The sequence below is a fragment of the Labrus bergylta genome, chromosome 17 (assembly GCF_963930695.1).
Source record: "Labrus bergylta chromosome 17, fLabBer1.1, whole genome shotgun sequence".
NCBI lineage: Eukaryota > Metazoa > Chordata > Actinopteri > Labriformes > Labridae > Labrus > Labrus bergylta.
The window spans coordinates 9940917-9961846 of record NC_089211.1 but is presented as its reverse complement, the minus strand read 5'-3'; the positions used below and the strand labels follow the sequence as shown (position 1 = coordinate 9961846).

Here is a 20930-nt window from a genome sequence, read left to right as displayed (position 1 = left end):
TGATTTAAGTTCTTATATTGCACTTCTCTCTTTCTGTGTCCTGCGTTTCGCTGCAAAGTTGCCGCAACCTCGTTTTCTCCACGGGTTACACCTTTAAAATCTTCCTAAAACTTGAGTGACTGAGCACGCAGCGGTACCAAATGCTTTATTGTTTCACCTTTGTTAACCCAAAACAGGCTTCTTGTACATGCAGAGTATACATGCATTAAAGAACAAGAACAGAATCACACTGGGTTATATATCCGACCACCCACCTCCTCTCTCCGCTCCTCTGTGCGGGTTCAAATATCATTTGTTTCCATGCAGAACTTAATCCTAGTCGGAAAATGCAAAGAAAGTAAATCCTATGAGCATGACGCGTTCAATGGCAAGATGTCGACAAAAAGTTGTCGAACTTTTCCTCGGGTTTGTAGCTCCAGATAAGAGCCGGGGTGGGGGGGGGGACGTTCCTCTTTTTTTTTTCTTCTTCTCCTCGTCTCCCCTAGATGCTTGTAAGTTAAAGGCACCAACCAGTCTTACAGTCTGTGGTCTTAACACGTAGTGGACTGGCTGACTAACGGAGGGTGGAGCCAGGAGCAAGTTCAGTCAAGTCACCGATTTTATAGATGGAAAAAACATTGCACCTCATTTTAAAAGGCTAATTTAGGCTATTGGATTGTATTGGCCTGTTCTCTGTAATATGACTACAATTTCTTTATGGCATCCCTTTCATAAACATTTGTTTGTTTGTTTGTTTTTTAAACTAAAAGGCCTAAATAAAATTAGACCTAAATGTCTCCTGTCATAGCCTACAACTATTTTTGAATAGGTCTAATAGATCATTTTTATGTAGGGAGCGGTTTCACACATTTGCTGTGTCAAGCTACTGTTTCCTGTAATGTGGCCAAACATCCTTACACACCAAGAAAACAGTTCGCAATTTAAAGCACATTTTTAGTGTCTTTGAATTTAACGAAACTTGCCAAAAAAAAATAATAAGCTCAGAGACTGACCGAAAAGGTTTCGCAGCAGCCATGAGAAGGCTTACTGAATGAAGTATAATATAATATGCGCTTAAAAAAAAAGCGTGTTATCCTTCCTCCTGCGTTAATGCACTATGGCCACTAGAGGTCAGTGTTTCATCACAGAGAAGGTAAACAACAAGCTCTGCCTGGCTGCTCTGGATGTGTTTGATCCACTGGCACCTTGAATGATAAAGACACTGACACATTATGGACACCGGCTGCCAACTGGCAATGGATGAAAACATTAAAGCACAGATCAAAACAGTGAAGGCAAAATCAGAACTGCTGTCCATTCTGATTAAGTGATCGATAGTGCTTACTGAATCGAAATGTTATATTCCACATTGATTGTACTTTATAGAAAATAGTACATATGAAGCACCTGGTAAACATATACACTGTACAACAAAGACTGTGCAGCCTTCAGATATAATACTGAAAGGTTGTTGATTTTTTCTGTCTTACAAATTCTTCATAATCTTCTTTCCTTCTGATCACCGTTACTGCAACTTGAGTTTACAAATCTTTTGTGTTCAGTGGATTTCTCCTTGTGACTCTGAAACATCTGTGCAATAGTTCTGCTGAAAGAACAGCAACCTTGTACCAGTTTCATTCACATTTTGTTTTCAGGGATCAGTGATTCAAAGAAGTTTAGTTATGCTTGGAAATATATGTATTTAAATATAAATATTCATTATGTTGTTCCATGTTCTGCAGACCACAGTTGGACAAAAAACCACCTAAAACTTTATTGGGTAAGGTAAGCGTCTTTCATTGCTAATAGCAAATGGATAGCCTGGAATACCAAACCCTACTTTTGTCCTTCTATTTAACACTTCCATGTTGGCTGGCCACCAGAAGTATTCCTGTTATCGCCCTCCCTCTTTGGACATTCAGCAATTGTTGGTTGTCTTTGTGTTTACTCCAGTGTTTTATTCATACTTCAGAACAGATTTATTTTCCCATTTCCACTTAATACCGGTCAATTCAAAAATCATGAACACAAATCACATAAAAAGTGAGAAACCCTAACATGCCAAAGACTTTGTATCAAGAGCTCGATCTCCTTTTCCTATAGCTATTCAAATAAAAACTGAATTGAATATTAAAACACACAGAGCATCAAATGTAACAATTTATTATCCAATATCAATACAAAGTATTTGCAAATGTAAAAACGTGAAACAGTGCGCGTGTTATGAAAAGTGAAGTGTGAAGAGTGCAGACATAAGCAACAGAGCAGGACTCCGCACACATCTGTGGCGTTTGTTTCAGCCCCTGGATGACTTCCAGGATGTTTCACAGATATCTGGAGTCTTCTTGCGTCTGTTTTGAAACCTAAAATCAGCAGTCAGCTTGCTTGTCTGGATAATGTCAAGTGGATTCACACTCCCCTGAGGTTGTTTATAACATGACATATGACTTTCCATTAATCACAGACTTAAAAGAGGAAACTGGGAGAGACAATGGCTCTTATGTGCACATGGATCGTTTCAATGCTTTGGGCTCAGACTGAGCAATGGGAGATGGTGGTGGCGTTGTTTGGAGGGGGTGTGGGAGGGGGGCAGGGGTTAAAAGGTCAAGACTCAGGCTCCAGGCGAGGCAGGACGGGGAGGATGAGGTTCCCGAACGAGGAGTCCTGAGTAATGAAGAAGCCTGATGAGTGTGTGTGCGCATGCTGAAAGAGAAGAAAGTCAGGACAAGTTTTGTGTTACCATTTGTGAAAATGGAGCCTCTGTACCGTACTCCTCTCCTAAATAAACATTGGCAGAACTCTGTTCAAACTGGTGCCTGGCAATAAGCTGGGATTCAATCAAACATGACTTATTATGCAAAATAGTCAAAAGCACCTTTCAGATTGTGGGTTCTGTTACAGCGCTGTAACTACTGTAGGTTCCAACCTCCTCGCTCCTTTGTACTTACACATGGCATCCATAAAGTGTGTGAATTCATTCTGCATTACAGCATTGATGAAGCATGAGAGGCATGGAACACAGATATGCACACGCACACACACACACACACACACACACAGTGCTGTCCTGTCTTGGTTTGGACAAGCGAATGGGCCAATGCCCATAAGGCCCAGCCATAACGCCGCACCTGACTGCAGGGTCGCCGGTTCGAGACCCAGTACGGACACATTTGGCAACTGGACCTGTAGCTGGAGAGGTACTAGTTACCTTAACAAGTACTGCCCAAGTGTCCTTGAGCAAGGCACCGAGCCCACAATGGCTAGGGATGCCAGTCCCTGTGCAGCCCCCTATTCTGACATCGCTCCAATAATGCAGGTCTCCAGGTTCTGTTTGTGTTTCTTGTCTACGAGTGTCAGTACGGTGTCCCACAATAACAAAATGAAAAGTTGTAAGTTTGCTCAGGATCGTTAAAGTCAATAAAACTAAATAAAAATGCCCAAAAAAAAAATTTGCAATGTTTTTTTTTTTTTTATTAGTCTCACCTGCAGAGCAGCTTTCTGCTGGGCAGCAATGTGTTGCTGTTCTGCGTTGTCTCTGAACTCCTTTAGATTCGGCCTGGACAGGGAGATGCTACACGTGAAGGGGAAGGAGAATCAAGAGTTTCAATGTAACTATTCCCTTTATAATGCTTATACTATAAATATACCACATCACTGATATATCCCACCCCACCCTAGTTCCTCAATGCTTTAGACTTGGGGAAAACTCATGTTACACTCAGTGACTTCACATGATCCCTACCTGGCTCCAGGTGTTTTCATGGTCTGACTCTGTAACAGTCGTCTCTTCTCCTTTTCGATCTCAGCCAGGATTGCCACTCTGGCCTTGTTGGGGAAGGCTACACAACAGAGAGGGGAAGAAACAACAATTCAGAGGGAGAGGAAAAGTGAGTCTGACAAATTATTTCACAAAATCATTTTGAGTAGACAAAATAATTCCAAGTACAAATGGTATATAAGAAGAAAGAAACATCTGCATTGGTTGAATGTAAAACTTACACTAAAGAGGTAAACGTCAAGGTAGCACTGAGTGTATCAAATAAATACCTTCTCAAGCAGAAAAGATACGACTTTGACTATTTCTTTGACCTTTCTTTGACACCCTGTTTTCATTATTTAAGCCTTTAGTAAAACGTACAGGTGTTTTTAGCTCTCTCGGTTTTCTATTTGAAAGGAATTTCATTTACATTTTCTTCATGCTTTCAAGGAGTCCAGCTTTCGTGACCAATAACCACATACAAGTACCTTTGGCCCAGAGATAAAGGAAATTACCTTGCCCTGGGGGATTACTAGCCATGGTAGTGGAGGCAGCAGACGAACCTCAGGATAATAAACACAGTTTTCAATTGTTTCGCTTTTAAGTTCTGTGTGTTTCCTTTAGCCTAGCTTGTGTTGCACTGGTGGATACAAAACAGCGATAAAAGTTCCCCCGAATGAAAAGTGAAACTTGAAATGGACCTGGATGGATTACACGGAATTTATGGAACTGTTGCACACTACTGTAACTGTCTCTGAAAGTTTAAAATGCCTATAAAACCCTTTGTTATGTACGGCTGATGAGTCGCATGTTGACTCCCTTCAAGCTGTTCACAGCCGGTGTTTTCAGTCGGATAGGTTTAGGTAGGAGTAACAACGAAGAGGTCTCACTCTGCTACTGTTTCCAATAACAAAAAAAAAAAAAAAAAACGTAAATTCAATTGAGAGCTTTACACCACAATTGTTGTAAATTAATAATAAGCTTCAGCTATTTTACAACACACTTGACAAATAACAGTATAAATTAAAATAGTATCGAACAGAAATAGAGGAGATACATTCCAGTCCTTTTTAGTATATGATACCGATCATGACATCTGGAAAGTAGTAGTGTGTCTGTTAATAGACGATCTTTAGCGTTTCATTCGCTTCTTTCTATCACATGACAGACATGTTTACTACCGGGTTCGTGTGGTTTAACTTCCGGAGCTGCGCAGTTGGAGTCAGCTGACAGATGTGACCAACTAGCGGGTGTAACATCCAAACTGAGGAGACCTGAACCGAAGAGAGAGAGAGAGAGAGAGAAAAAAAAAACCCTCTTTCTGTTGTAAACTAAGGGATTTGGCCGCGGAGAATCGGGGGGAACACGTGTCCCCACCTCCTGGAGAATGAGTGTCGGCGCTCCGAAAGGCCTGGCCAGCTCGGGGCAGAAGCCCATCGCGGAGATCATTCACCCGCTGTCCGCCGCCGACGAGCCCCTCTCCGCCGCCGGCGTCGGAGGGGATAAGGTGGGTCTGCTGGGGTCCACTGAAACTGGTCTGTAAACACCCCGTGGCACGTAGAGAAACACAACACGACACACTGACATACATCCAGCTCGGTAAGAGTGTTGATGGATAAAGCAATCAAAGAAATGAGTAGCAACCTGATGAAAGTTGAAGGCAGAAAATTGCAAAATCAAGGTCTCCAGTTAGTGCTTTTTGGTTGGATCTAAGGTTTACACCCTACATGTGAATGTTAGACTTTAATCTGAATTGTTTGAGTTTGCCCCAAAATCAGTGTTGGATGGAAAATCCTCCTCAGAGTCAGCAGCTGTCTCGCAGCTTGCAAAATAAATAGAAGCCATAGAGAGACGTACATCTTCCTCAATGCAACAGCTCAACCCACACAAGCATAAACAGTAGGCAGAATAAAAGGGGAAACTTGCATTTTAATGCACGCAGATACACATATGCACAGATCAGCCATGTACACTTCAGCTGACACAGCAGACTCCAGACATGAGACACGGTGTAGGCTGACTGTGTAAACAACGACAGAACCTGGCAAACAAATCAGAAAGGCCAGATGTTTTGTCGGGAACATGCTTATCAGCCGCCTTGGTTTGGTTTTGCAGTTAATTATTGCCATGCAGCTGCCTTTGTATGCACCTTTGCAACACTGCTGCTTTAAATGTGAATGTTGTTTTGCTGTTCATTTCATTTTCATACATGATATATCCAGAGCCAATATGGGTGAAAGTCCACGCATCATAAAACATTTAAAATGCTTGTCAACGCCTTTCACTAACATTTAAGATTAAAAGTGAGAGTGTGTGCTTATGTGAAGCAAGTTTCACATCCAGATGAACCTTAACATTGCATTCTTACAATACTGTTTGTTTTCACTTTTGCTTTCATCATAAGTACCAAATGTGTTCATTAGAATGCAAATATCTCACCATCTTTATTTCCTGAAGTGAGAAAAGAAAAAGAACTGATGTATAAATGTAGCATTAATAAAGGTATCCCCGCCTACTTTACTATAAATAAACCAGTTTAGACTGGAACCTTTTCAAAGAAAAAGTAAAAAATATTCTTTCAGCAATATTGTCTTGAACATTGGCTGAACATACGGCTCAAGCAACAACTGGATTGTCATCAAATGTTCTTTGTGTTGAATAGAGAGTACCTCCTTGTAAACAGCCATATTGTGTAATGGAGCGACTGTGAAGTGTTCTTTGTTTCCTAACACTTAAAAAAAAAAGAGTTTGGTCATGACTTCGGTCGTCATATTTAACTGTGTTCCGAAATATAAATAATATTGTGCTTAATGGGAATGCCTGTCAGTGTCTGAAAGCAATGTGTGAAATCAAGAATGGGTTACTTCCTGTTAGGCTACTTTCAGCATCCTGGTGTTCGAGGCACTTGGAAAAGACGTGAGCCAAGATTGATGGTGTCATATTCAGGAAACGAGTCAAAATTCACATTATTGAACGTTAAATCTCCCTATCATGCTCTTGTATTGAAATCAGATCCTGTTGTACTCCCACAATTACTGACAGTCTGATAGATCTGTGCTGTGGTGGCCTGGTTGTTCATTCACAGTGATGTAATGATGCAACGCTAAGCAATCAACTGAGCTGTGATTACCAGTGCAGGTTAGCACAACACTGTAAATCCCCCCCCCCCCACACACACACACAAAAAAAAAAAAAAAAAAACACTTACAACCTCAGCGGGCTGCCTGTCTCTTTCTGAATGTGTGTGTAAAAGTGGCAAAAGGAGATAATGGTGTCGAGGAGATGTGTGTCTGGGTCAGTGAGGCCAGTTCCAGAGTGTTTTTTTTTTTTTGTAGGAGCGAGAGAGGAGAGAGAGGAGTATCACTTTCTGTCACCTCAGAGAAGAAGTGTGTGTGTGGCAGAAAAAAGTGATTAAAGTTGAACATTAGCTCCTCTGCTTCTCCGCAAGCATGCACCTTAACCTGTTCCCTCCCTCATGTCTTCATCACAAGGCGTTTTCAGGAGTTTGCTCAGTTCGGTAAATCAGATTTGATAGTATGAATGTTGACGACGAGGGATTCAGTTAGGTGTTTTAGTTTGTTGATAAAGCCTTATTTGCTTGTCTCTGTGTTTTGCCTTCTTTCCTCGAACAGGACGATCATGTTGGTCTTTGTTTACATTCGACTATCTTTGGGTGTCTCACGATTTGATTTGATTTTGATTCTTGGGGTCATGATTCGATTTAGAATCTAGGATTCTGGATTCATGGATTCAAAGTCTATTTTTGAATAAGTACATACTTCAGGATCTAATCCAGTCCTCTGTGAGACTGGCTGAATTTCTTGCTGCTCCATTTGGCATCCTACTGAGTTAAAGAGCTAGCTTTAACACTTAGCAGGGAGCAACTGATTAGCCTCCCCCCAAAAAAAATAAAAATATTTTTGGAGGTTATGAATCAATTTAGAATCTCAATTTTTACTTAAAAAACTTCCGTTATTTAACATTCTGTTGCTGCAGTTCTATATTTTCACCAGTGGGATGTTATTAGTCCTCTCTAAATGCAGTTATACATGAAAGTGCAATAATAAGAAATATCAGAAATATCTTTTGTCTAATAATAAAATGTTTACAACCCGAAAACATCTTTCTTTTTGTTTAAGGCGATGCTTTACACAACCCCCACTTTTGTCCAGTGATTTGTTTTGTACAGGTTCTCTGATTATCTGTGCTGTGTTTTGATGGAGCCTGAGAGGGAATTGGATGTTTGCTCCCGACTGTGATGCCTTAACAAATAACGAGTGTTTGGAAAAGTCCAGCCGCATGTATATTCAGCCTGTGAATGAGCGTCAGTCTATCAACACCTTTTCAACAGTTTAAGAGCAACTTACTCCCGAAGAAAAGTCTTGTTGTATTTTTAAAAACATTTTCTTCAGTCAGCCTACAGATGCAGTACCTTGCCCCTTGTTTCCCAACAGTGGGTGTCTTTTTTTTTTTTTTTTTTAGTTTTTAAGGTTGTGAAAATGTGTCTGCGGTCCACAGATGCTCCACTTCTCTCCCCTCATCCATCATTCAATTAGAAAAAGGAGAGCCGTGTCAGATGATGTAGGGTGTGTACGCAGCAGCAGTAGCCTGAATAAGAGCCCCTTTGACAGAGAGAAACAACGGCGGCACCATCAGCATCGATCCAACAGCTCTTTGTTTACAGTTTCCCCCCCCCCCCATTGCAGCTTCTGAATTTGATGTCACCGTTGTCTCCTTTTTTTGCAGGAAGCCGGCCTGACGAATGGCACGCCAGTTGAAACGTCAAGCCCTGCCTCTGCATCCTCGCTTTTCAACCGGCTGCAGCTGGACGATGACCTGGAAGCAGATGGCCGGGACCACTACGCCCTGACAGAAACCCGTGACCTTTTTGTCACAGTCGACGACCCAAAGAAGCACGTCTCCACCATGGAGACCTACATCACCTACAGGGTCTCCACAAAGGTCTGCTATTGGCTGCTGTTCATATGTTTGGCACCATTTTGACGTAATTAATCATCTTACTCATATTAGTTTATTATTTAGAGTTTTTCTGCTGGTTTTTAAACTCCTTGACGATGCGTTCAATAACGTTCTATATCCAAATGCCAAGAGCAAGCTAATGGACAGCAATATTAAATGTAGAAATCTTTTTTTTTATGTTAAATGTCCGTTAATCCAGCCGAGACTAAAGTCCAGCATGACTAACCTGTTTGCTCTAAACCTGGATTTGTGCAGCCTCACCTACACTGCCCCTGCATTTAGACAAAGACTGTTGAAGATAAAACTTCAATCAGGAAAACAAAACTTCTCACTTAATCTTCCCATGAAAGATTTATGCTTTAGTGAGGAGATGGATCCAGTCATTTTCGTCGAGGTGGAATCTAAGTTCCAATCCGTCAAATCTCTCTGCCGGTAAACAGAGCAGGACGATGTCAGGGTCATCACTCCGCCTCACCTCGCTTCATTTGTGCCGACCTTCAGGGAGGGATCACGGCTCTTACAGGCCTTGTCCGCGCTTTAATGAAAGAAACCGATTAAGAGGGAGATGCTGCCTGAAGTCTTCGGGCGTCATGACAACAGTTGCTATGTGCACTGCGGTGCTCAAGCTCAGAGGTCCCCCGAACAAATATCGCGGGCTGAAATGAACACAACGTGTTAATTGAGGAGGCATGTGGAGGGGGGGGGATGTCCTTTAACACTCTCTTGTCAGGGACAGAATGTGTGTGTGTGTGAGTGGGTGGCTGTGTGTGCACTGTCAGCTTTATTTCAAGGTCAGTACACATTGGCGGTACTCCTTAATGGGCTAAGGTGAACAGAGACATGGCAACCCCACCGTCTCCCGGAAGTTATACTGCTGTGTGCTAATTTACTGTTCAAACATTTAGGAGCTGAAATAGAAACAGGAGAAATGTACATAATGGAATTTGTGTCCAATCTAGGGTTGTGTTAAACTCAGGGTAAGAAAGAATTAGACTTTGAGTAAGTATTCCAATCATATTTTTCTGCCAGGTCACACAGCGAATATCTCTCTTTTTTTTTCCCCCTCAGACCACTCGAATAGAGTTCGACCTACCGGAGTACTGTGTGCGACGACGCTACCAGGACTTTGATTGGCTGAGGATCAAGCTAGAGGACAGTCAGCCAACCCACCTCATCCCCGTAGGTTAAAACTCGCCACAACGTAAACCCGCTGTGCTGCTGTCCCTCCAGAAAAGCCCTGAATTCAACTCACTCTGCTCTGCTTCCTCTCTCTCTCTCTCTCTCTCTCTCTCTCTCTCTCTTCCTCTTCATCTCTCTTGGTCTTCAGCCACTGCCGGAGAAGTTTGTCATGAAAGGCGTGGTCGATCGTTTTTCGGAGGAGTTTGTCGAGACACGGATGAAAGCTCTGGACAAGTTCTTGAAGCGAGTTGCAGACCATCCCGTCCTCTCCTTCAACCCTCATCTCAACGCTTTCCTGTCGGCCAAGGTGAGCCAAAACAAGCGTGGATAGATCACTGTCATTCTATTTTAGGAGACTCTTTTGTTTTCCTGGAAGAGTTCATGTCCATGAGCACTTTAACAGCAACAGTTTAATAATTTATTGACGCAGCGTTTGACATTGGTCAGCTTTTCTTTTTGGCACTGGCTGTGTGATGCAAACAACAGCTTTCGCTAAGGGGAGGGTCATGTTTTTTTTGTTTTTTTGTTTTTTTGTTTTTTTTCTTCTCTCAAAGAATTGAACAAAATTGTTCAATACTTGACACTGAGGACGTACTATGACGGTTACTGTGGTGAAATACAAAAAGTTATCTCAGCAGCAATCTGTCAGCACAAAGCAATACCAGAAAATACAAAGCTGTGTGTGTGTGTGTGTGTGTGTGTGTGTGTGTGTGTGTGTGTGTGTGTGTGTGTGTGTGTGTGTGTGTGTGTGTGTGTGTGTGTGTGTGTGTGTGTGTGTGTGTGTGTGTGTGTGTGTGTGTGTGTGTGTGTGTGTGTGTGTGTGTGTGTGTGTGTGTGTGTGTGTGTGTGTGTGTGTGTGTGTGTGTGTGTGTGTGTGTGTGTGTGTGTGTGTGCTCTGTATCTGCCATCACTCACAAATTTGGTCTCTAAGAAGCTGAGACACAAGACAAGACTTTATTGATCCCTGTGAGGAAATGAGGACGCAGCAGCGGTGAATTAATTGCATTTGGAAAAAAAGAGAGTATGGAGCTGTATCACAACATAAAAATGTGTGATAACAATTCTTAAGCTAATCAAACAGCAAAATAATCAGTATTCATGTTCACTTAATCTGTTCTCTGAATATATTGTAACATTGGTTACTTCATGTTAGTGTATGTGTGACTTCGTGTTGTCACTGTGCCTCTGCAGGACTTGAACAAGCGCCAGGGTCTGGCCCTGCTGACCAAGGTGGGCGAGTCAGTGAAGCACGTAGCTGGAGGATACAAGCTACGGGCGCGACCCGCTGAGTTCTGCGCCATGGGAGAATACCTGGACACCTTCACTCAGAAACTGGGAACGATTGACCGCATCGCTCAGAGGATCCTCAAAGAGCAGTCAGGTATTGCTTCGTTGGCGGTGTATGAATGGGATTAGATACTTCTGATGGTCTCACTACAAAGCAACCTCTGTCATCAAAAGTGCTTTTAGTCGCCAGAAGACTAGAAAAGTCCATTAACTTAATAGCAGTCATTTGTTTCTGCTTCATCAAGCTTGTGGTTAGCTCATGTTGCAACAACGTTAAGCTTTAAGCTGGATGGCTTACACCAGGCTTTATGAATGTATCTGCAGTATTGACCCTCTGAGGGTGGGAGTGTTTCGTTTTGGGGCCTTGAGGTTGCGCAGTTAATGTGTGCAGGCCTTGCTCATGCATGACAAGTGATCTGCTATGCAAAATGCTTCCTGCCACCATCTGTTCAGGTCTGACTTTTGTCGCAGTCTTAAAACAACTCTGCAGGATAAATAAAGGGTTTGGTTTCCACACTGGAGGAGATAAGATTGAAACTCTGGGAACTGTAGATAATAGAGAGCTGTGAGCTTACACCGAGAGTGAAACCAACCAATGCCATGCATGCTCGACTCCACAGCCTGGCGTTCAGCCATCATTCTCTCCCATGTGTAAATTACAAATATAGATTTTCCAGTTGAACATGCCAATCCCTCTGTAGCTCCTCTGAAAAAAATAGGAACATTTCTTAAGAGATTTCTTTTTCATTCCTGATGAGGCTTATGTTATTAGAGACTATTAGTGCCCACAGGCCGCCAAAAACTGTGAAAACAGTACATTTTTGTTTCCTATTTTTAGCAAGGAAGCCCACAACTCTTCTTCAACGCTTGCATGACTTTTTTTTAAAAACATTATTTTACTCTTCCACCCCACCAGAGTACCTGACAGAGCTACGTGAGTATGGCACCGTATACACCAGCTGGGCGGGGTCAGAGCAAGAACTGCAGCGCCCCCTGGAGGGCGTGGCCGGCTGCGTGACAACGTGCAGCGGAGCTCTGGAGGAGCAGTGTGAGACCATGAGCCAGGACTTCCTGCCTGTACTCCGAGAGTACGTCCTCTACATAGAGTCCATGAAGGTGAGAAGAAGCATGACTAAGTGTCTCTTTGTTTGATCTTCTTACAGAACCGTCAGTCTATGTGGGTGGTACTTTGCCTCTGTTGCAAACCATGGTCTTGAAAACAACTTGACTAACACAACAATAAATTAAACAAGATATTATTGCTTATTTTAATCATTAAAATAGTCTTATTTACTTTTCACACTCAAAAACATTGGACAGTAAAATATTTAGTATCATACTTATTTGTTTTTTTTTGCAGCAAGTGTAGAACAAAAAACAAAATACTTTTTTAAAGATGAACTTTTTGGCTTTTTGTACCCTTATTGCGAAGGAAGGATAGTCGACAGAGTTGGAAATCAGGGAGAGAGAGAGAGTAGGAAAGGAGCCACAGGTCACACCCCAACCTGAGCTGCCCACCCGGAGGACTACAGCCTTTTGTACGCACGCACTAACCACCACATCACCGCCACCTCTATGATGTCAGTTTTGATCAAACTTTGTCTTTTACACATCATTTATCCAATAGACTCTTATTTCTCTTAATTCTTGAAAAAACCAAACAGAATCTCTATCACATCACATTTATTTAGCTATTCTACAATTCATTTAGCAGACACTTTAATCCAAGGCGCCGAACATCAGAGAGCAAGTACAGCGCAAGCAAGGATCTAGAGAGGAGGAAACAATGTCCTGAAGTGTAAACAAACAGCTTTGAGTCCAATCAGACACACAGGTGATGAAAGGGAGTGCACTGAGGCAGAGCACTCAGAATTCAAGTTAATTTAACAACAACGATAACGTCGACCGCTGCTCTTGAGAGTTCTAATCAGCAAACAAAACCATCCTAAATATCCTCATCGTTGTCCTCAAAATCATCAGTGATGTATTTTAGTGCGTAGGTATTCATGAAAGAGTTAAGTCTTTAGCTTTTACTTAAAGCTGCAAAGGGACTCTGCAGATCGAATGGCTATTGTACATGTTTATCTAGTTCTTGCACTGGAATAAAAGAACACAGATTGTTTAACACTGACGATAATGTTAAATGACAATATGCATTTAGAACATGATGAATAAAACCTTTAATTAAGACACTCAAATTTACAAGGATTTCATGGGAATTTAGAGAATATACTAAAGCTTACAAATGTACAGATAGTATAAAAAGAAACAGAGTTGCTTTATTGTTTGATGAGCTTTTATAAAAGGATTAACCAGTGTCTTCCTCTTAAACGTATCCTCATATATGTTTGATTTCACATGCAGAAAGTTTACATCTCAACACTCATTGATCCTTTTCTATGTACTATTAGTACACTGTTCATGGCTTTCTTAGTTCACATCCGATAAAGGAAGTAGCATCTGCAATTCTGCCTGTGTCACGTCCTGTCCATCCCCAAGCAACTCATTCAGCATCTTATTTTTCACCGATTGTCTCTCACATACATGTTGCAGTATCAGTGTCACAATCAGAGAACAACAATATAACTGTGTTGATGTTTCCTGGTTGCTTACAGAATGTTTTGAGAAAGAGGGACCAAAGCCAGGCGGAGTACGAAGGCCGGTTAGAAGCAGCCGTGTTGCGCAAACAGGAAGACAGAACACCAGTAAGCCTCCTCTTTCCTCTCTTCTCAATCTGCAGCGCACATTTCTGTGTCCAGAGTTCAGAGTGTTGGTAGTTTCCTCAGGATTTCTTCATTTCTGTCTGGTTAGCACATAATGTGACTGCAGGAATATCAACTAGTTTAACTTTAACTTAAAAACAAGGGTTATTAATCTCTTCAAAATAAAAGCTTTTAACCCTGACAGGGTAAGTATATTTGGCTCATATGCCATCCTTACCACACGAAAAAAAACTCTCAGAATATGAGATGAAAGATTGATAAAAGTCTTTTTTGTGGACTTCTCTGATACAACCTTCCCCTCTAAAACTCCTGCACCACCCAGACCCCCATGGTTGTAGTCCAGGAACCTGTAGTCTCTTGTATCATGTCCCCTAAAGGCCCCTGTAGTTGTAGCTTTGTCTGTCTCGCCACAGATACCAGTGGAGGTGGAGAAATGCCAGGACAAAGTGGAGTGTTTTAACGCTGACCTGAAGGCAGACTGGGAGCGCTGGCAGAGCAACAAGAGACAAGATTTCAAACAGCTCCTCACGGGCATGGCTGACAAAAACATCAACCAATACGAAAAGGTACGAAAAGCTGTCAAAAAGCAAAAGACTACAACTGTGATGTCATTTACCAAAAGAACGAAAGCAGAAAGAATAAGTTAGTGCTTCGTTGGCTTGGTCAAGAATTTCCAATCCTTTCTTCACACTTTTTTAAAACCATAACATATAAACATGTGTTGCAGAAGATTTACAAAAAAAAGAAGCTAGAAATGAGTCATCCTGATGACCATTTCCTTTTTCATTTTCAACTGTTGACAAAAATCACCATTTTTTACCTTTTTGGAGTCAACTTGTTATGTGAAAAGGAGGACTATTTGCATATTTCCTGCAGTGAAAAAAAAAAACCAAAAGATGCAAAGTCGAGATGTACCAATTGCAATTTCTCTGACCGATTCCAATTTCCGATTTTTTTTACCTGGTCTGACCTGCTGATAATGACTTTTGGCCAATTCAGATTTTCTTTCTTTAAAGCACTTCAATACACAGCAAAAAACTTTGCTTCTTTTGTCTCTTTTATGTCACGGACATAAAAGTTATGTTCATAAGTAACTGTGTATAGCAGCTGCTCCACCTTTATCTCACTCAAACCGATCTTTAATAGAAAAGTTTGAGTTTCAAACCCTTTGTTACCTGTATTATCATTTATTTTTTTATGACATTATTTAAAGTGTCTTCAGATATGTCATAAGTAAAACAAAAAATGTATCACAGTAAATGATCTTTTAAAATGATACATTAATTGCATTTCACTGCATTAGATGTTCTCATTCTAGAAACATTATTTCTAGAATGTGCCATTATTTACATTATTTAGGTTTTAATGTAACTCATTAAAAAAATCCAAATATAGAAACAGTGAAGTTTGCTGCTTCACTCTCTTCAGCTGACTCTTACCTGTCCACATCGTAATTACTAACATGAATATAATATTTACTGCACAGTGATACTTCTCACATCAGGTCAAACTTTTAATTATCTCATACACCGAGGTTTCATCGTTTAAGTGTCCTTCTGTAACCAAGTAGGATTAAGGGAATATTAATTTCATATTTTAACATGCTGCGCTCCCTCAACCCGCAAAAGAGAGAGAGGAGGAGCACACAGGTACATATATACGAGCAGCGCAGTTACATGGATCAAGAGTAGGGAAATGATCTGTGCTTCTAATGAAATGTTACGAGAACCAATCAACGCTGCACTTGCTGGATGTACCAAGGAATATAACTTGAGAAATAAATCTTTTGTATCACTACATTTTTTCTCCCTTTCCCCCCTCTTTCACCTCATATATTTGAACTGTCAACCGTCTTCATCCGTCTCCACCCTCTGCAGAGCCAGGCAGCGTGGGAGTCGCTCATAACCCTCCTCCAGGACAAACAGACTGAGGATAAAACGAGCGAGACGAACTGAAACATCCCGTCATGTCTCTGCCTTCCTCCCTTTCTGTATAACACACTCTGTCATGCCAAGGATAAGGACCAAGCGGGCCGCAGACATTTCCTGCCGGACTCAGCCGCTGTTCTCCTGTGAGTTGATTGTATCGGAGGGGAGGGTACTCTCCGAGATCTGACCTGCAGAGGAGGTAACAAGTGGTGCATTCAAGCACAGTGTGGAGATGGGAAGGAGACACGTACTTATGTACAGACATTTTCCATTATTTGTATTTCTTTTCTTCTTATTGACTTTTTCTACTTCAAATTTACAATTAACAGTCGATTGCCAATGCTGCTTATGTTTATTTAACCACGGTCTCACAGAGGCGTATGGTCGGTATGTTCACCGCCTATTCACATTAAGCAAAATGTGAAGGATAACTCTTCAGTGCTGCAGTAAGCTAAGATGTTTTTTTTTTTTTTTTTTTTTTTTTGAGTGGGCAGATTGGAATATGAAGTATTCAGAACATCTCCAAGACAAAATGTTAAGCAACAGCTCTTGGCTGAATGGAGACTGATATTTGCTTTACAACAGAACCCCCTCTCCTTTAAGAACTATACTTGTTATTCTTGCATGTAGTGATGCATAACGTTTTACGCTATCCATTGCTGATTTCCAAAACTTCATAGAGTTTATACTTTTTTTATAATAACATTTAACATGAGACACTCGAAACTGTCTGTGGCATCGTTGCTTCTGACACCGCCTAATTTTTTTGCCCAGAAGCAAAACATGGAACGACTAACAGCAGGAGGAGTAGCGAAAGACAACTGCGAACGTGTCTAGTTAGTTCTTTGAAAGGGAAACTTTAGGATGTATTTTGGATCTTCATCAGAATGGATAAATAGACGTGAAACAAATTACCATTTAAATCTAAAATGAATGCAGAGCTTTATTAGGGATGTGAATTTGGGTTTTACTCCAGGAAGCAGGAGCAGCAGATTTGGTCATACATTTGTGTCCTGTAGCACCACCTGGTGGTTAAGCTGCTTATAGCTTTCTTTCTGTCGGCTAAACGGTGTGTGCTACTCCTGCTGGTGTCTCTTCATATCACATCTTTGTGTGTGTGTGTTTATTTGTTTTAATCATGGCCATTTATACCTACAGTAGGTTATTTGTCTCTGTTCTTCACTCGAAGGCTTTGACTCAGTTAGGAATTCTGGGGCACAGACGGAGAAGATTTACCCAATGAAAAGCACACAGAGGAGGGTAAATATTGACTCTGTGAGAGTCTGTTTTCATTTGTTTAAAGAGTGTGTAATGTTTTAAACTCACTTTTTAAAATCAGATGCCATGTTTTTTGCAGGGATTGGCCTCAATTACATTTATTTTTATGACAAATCTGAAGGAGTAAATTCTGCATTGGGACATTTGAAAGTATCGCCCACCAGTAACGACATTTATGTCTTGTGTCTTAGCGAAGCTGTCTATTACCTGAAATAAGCTTTAGAGGAGAGTGCAGACTTTAGAGCAGTGGTTCTCAACTGGTCTAGCCTCAGGACCCACCACCAACTCCTTAATATGAAATTGCGACCAAAATTTTGATTTTCTTTTTAACCAATGAGATTTGTTTTATGAAAACTGGTGCAGTTTGGACCTCAGACAGTACAAAACATTTTACAGAGGAAAGAGAAGAAACAAAACAGTAAAATGGTTTTAAAAGTGATGTTTAGGCTTTTGAAACTTTCAAGAACTTTTTTTTTCCAGGCACACTTTCTCGACCCACTGAAAACGACTCCACGACCCACTTTTGGGTCCCGACCCACCAGTTGAGAACCACTGGTTTGGAGCCTACAGTTAAACGTCCAGGGAATACGTTTTGAAGTTAATTTTAAACATACTGTGTAGAGGATTAAAGAGCTCTGAAGCTTCTGAGACCTTTTTGCTATGTCATGAAAACACCAAGGGAGTCAAGATGACTCGGCACGATGATAACAGTTTCAGAGTTCAGCTCTGATAGAAAACTGTAACTGAAGATTTGGCAGGGTCAGGACAGCTGTGACTTATGGGAAATTTTGATGGAGGTGAAGAAACAAATGGTTCCAAAACGCGAGTCAATGTAACAGTTCATGAACTAAGTGCTTTTGTGTCATGTTTCCTCTTTTTTGGGGACGGGCAGGTTAAAATGTTGCTGATGTGGCCTTAAAGCAGAAATCAACTCTTCTCCATCCTCAGCAATACTTCGAGCTCGTTACACTTAGCGTAAAGTAGCCAAAACTTCACCAGTGAACACCAGAATGGTCTGGAAGAACCGCTGTTGTTTCTTCCAATTTCCAATTGGCAAAGATGGTTATTTTCCCTTGTCATCTGTGGTGCAGATCCCACAGTGGTGTAGCCTCATAAACATGAACAATGTATTCATTAACAAGTGTAATAATATTTTGTTTGATTAAAACCATGATTTCTTCTCTGAACAGAATTTTCAGAAATAAGGTGCTGATATTACTTTTTTTTTTTTTTTTTAGGTTTATGTAACCAGAGGCTTCAATGTAAACAGAACTGCTGTGTTTTAGTTGTTTTTTTGTATTTGTCAGATTGTATTTGACTTTCCCTAACCCTGTGTTTTTTTTTTATTTTGCTCATGTCCCAGCCTGCTCTCAGTGTAGCTTCAGGCAGGCGCTGTAAGGCAGCAGTGATGGTAGCTGCCTCTGGACCGGTTTTTCATTCGGTTTGACAGTTCTCTTTTTATTTGTCCAACATTTTATACCCACGATCGAAAAGCAAAAGCAGCTATGTTTCTTCTTATTTCCAGATGTCAACAAGGTGAAGAATTAAGACTTTTTTTTTTTTAGACAATTTTAAAAAATCTAGTAAAATGGAGAAAAGCTTTCTGTGTAGCTTTTAAGGCAGCTGTAGCAGACAGTACGGATGCACTGATGCTGAATTACTGTAGTTTTAAAACTCACCATGAAGAGACAGAGGTGTTCAAAAACTGAGCTTCTGAGTAATCTGTTTATTTCACTTTTTATTTCTAAAGTCATACTTTAAGGAACTTGTTTATATATATTCATATGTATAAATATCCACGAAAAGTAAAGATATTTCAATATAGTTTAACAAAACTTCAAACTGAGTCACTGCTGTTCAGCATTGATTTAATTAAAGCAACGCATCGCCATAGAGCAAAAAAAGAAGGTACCTACTTTGGAGCACTTTTTTTTGTAAGCAAGTGAAGACAACATGAACACATTCACTCGATAACAGTCTAACATGATGAAGTTTAAATGTAGGCATGTTTTATTTCTTGGTTCAGAGCAGTACTTGTTGTCTGTTGAACACTGAATCATGGCTGTGACTTTAGAAAAAGAGGCATCAGTGCATCCACAGACTACCCTGCTATCTGGTGTGAATAAAAAAAACTGCACAGACCTGATGAAGTGACCTGATCTGATCATGCACAAATTTTGGGATTATTTCGACTTGCTGAATTATTATTTTTTGCTCTAATGGCAACATACTGTATATTCAATATACTCTATTGCACAGCTGAATTATATGGCACAGCTGAGTCTATTTTTGTATAAAAGAACAGAAGATTATTGTGGGTTTAATGAAATGTGTGAAAGATACGATAACACATTTTGAAAGCTTTGTTATAATAATGTAAACCATTAGTTACCAAAAAAATGAGAAATGAACCATTTTATTTAGATTCTCATTGGAGCCCCAGCAATAGTTCTCCAGATAATTTATACTCACAGCTATTGTCAAACCCATTCGATGCTGTGTGCCTGCTGATTTATTTTTGCACTAAAATCCATGGAAGAAATGTAATGTAATGCTAATAATAAAATCTAAATGTCTTTCTTTAAGGGCCAATATCGACTAAAAAAACTGTGATGTTAGGTTGGTCGGGACACAGTCTCTGTCCCAGTTTGGAAAGTTGTTTCTGTAAGGTAAAGAAAGGCATCATCTGCAAACAGAGACAGTGGCTGATACGATGGGAGAGCATGGCATAATGTTTGTTTTTTATTAAATGTTCAAATCAAATGTTTCAAAGCCAAATGTCCATGTTTTTTTCCTACTGTTGTCTTCACACAGATTCACACATGAAGAGAAAATCTGATTTACAGAACAGGAAAAACTTTTATCAATCAAACCCTGTATAAAAGGTTAAAGGTCAGCCATCTAATGAACGTGTGAATCCAGCTTCAGGCGTTATTTCGGTTCCCTCCCAGTGTGTACTGTTTACGTTCAGAGTTTTTATTGTACATTTGGATGTTAATAACATCTTGTTGTAATTATATATAAGCTTGTATATTGATGTTGTTTTGATGCAATTTATCTTTACCTCAAAAGACTTTTTGGATATATTGGACCAATAATAAAAGAACGAATGCATTTCACACGTGTCTGCTCAAGTCTCATTAGTTTCTTATGTACAATTTTCAGATTGAATCTATAGCTTAAAGTATTTATTTGCTTAAATTATGTATATTAACATTGTCTACCAGGAAGTGATTGTGAGATGTCTCTGAAAATGAGACGCTTGATATAAAGAATTAAAAAATGTAAACTTTAAATCTTTAATGTGCAGCATTTAAGAAAATTCCACCAAACATATTCCAGTTTGTCTTGAATGCAGGGTTGGTAATTTTCTCCAGATACACTTTTTAAGATTTTGGTTGAAATTTTCTTTGGGTCCTGACAGAAATTGATAATTCTTGTGCTCTAAAAAAGGAATGAAGAAAATCGGCAATCTGTAGCAGTTGTAAGCATGTAAAAACTTCAACCAGTGTCTACCACGAGGTACCAATCTGATGAATCAATCACGTCTCCCTGCTCGTTCTCGACCCCTTACATGCACGAGCCCACGCTCAAAGCATGAGCTGAGGTCCGTTCCTGGACCAGTGGCACTTGTGCATGTAAGTGAGGGGCGGGGCTTTTGAGGGAGCACAGAGGGAATTACTACTTTCAAAATCATGCTAGCTTTAAATAAACCAGATGTTATTAGAACAAACAACATAAAAAAACAAGTCTTCATTTGTTGTACCGTATATGAAAATTTAAAAATGTAGTTGAAAGTGTTTTACAACAAATGCAACA

General features: G+C 40.4%; 2 protein-coding genes across 2 annotated transcripts; one reads left to right on the top strand and one right to left on the bottom strand.

Annotated features, from left to right (window-relative positions):
- Positions 1 to 2126: 2126 nt before the first annotated feature.
- inip (ints3 and nabp interacting protein) lies at positions 2127 to 4603 on the bottom strand. Its single transcript, XM_020636954.3, has 4 exons — positions 4252 to 4603; positions 3722 to 3818; positions 3463 to 3550; positions 2127 to 2682 (listed from the first exon to the last, which is right to left on the bottom strand). Exons 1-4 carry the CDS (start codon positions 4274 to 4276, stop codon positions 2584 to 2586), a joined length of 309 nt encoding a protein of 102 aa, XP_020492610.1. The 5' UTR covers positions 4277 to 4603; the 3' UTR covers positions 2127 to 2583.
- Positions 4604 to 4938: 335 nt separating this feature from the next.
- Positions 4939 to 20230, top strand: snx30 (sorting nexin family member 30). The gene is made up of 9 exons (XM_020636953.3): positions 4939 to 5243; positions 8483 to 8698; positions 9785 to 9895; positions 10044 to 10202; positions 11087 to 11276; positions 12099 to 12298; positions 13798 to 13887; positions 14319 to 14471; positions 15783 to 20230. The coding sequence occupies exons 1-9, from the start codon at positions 5124 to 5126 to the stop codon at positions 15858 to 15860; spliced, it is 1317 nt and encodes a 438-aa protein (XP_020492609.1). The 5' UTR covers positions 4939 to 5123; the 3' UTR covers positions 15861 to 20230.
- Positions 20231 to 20930: the final 700 nt, after the last annotated feature.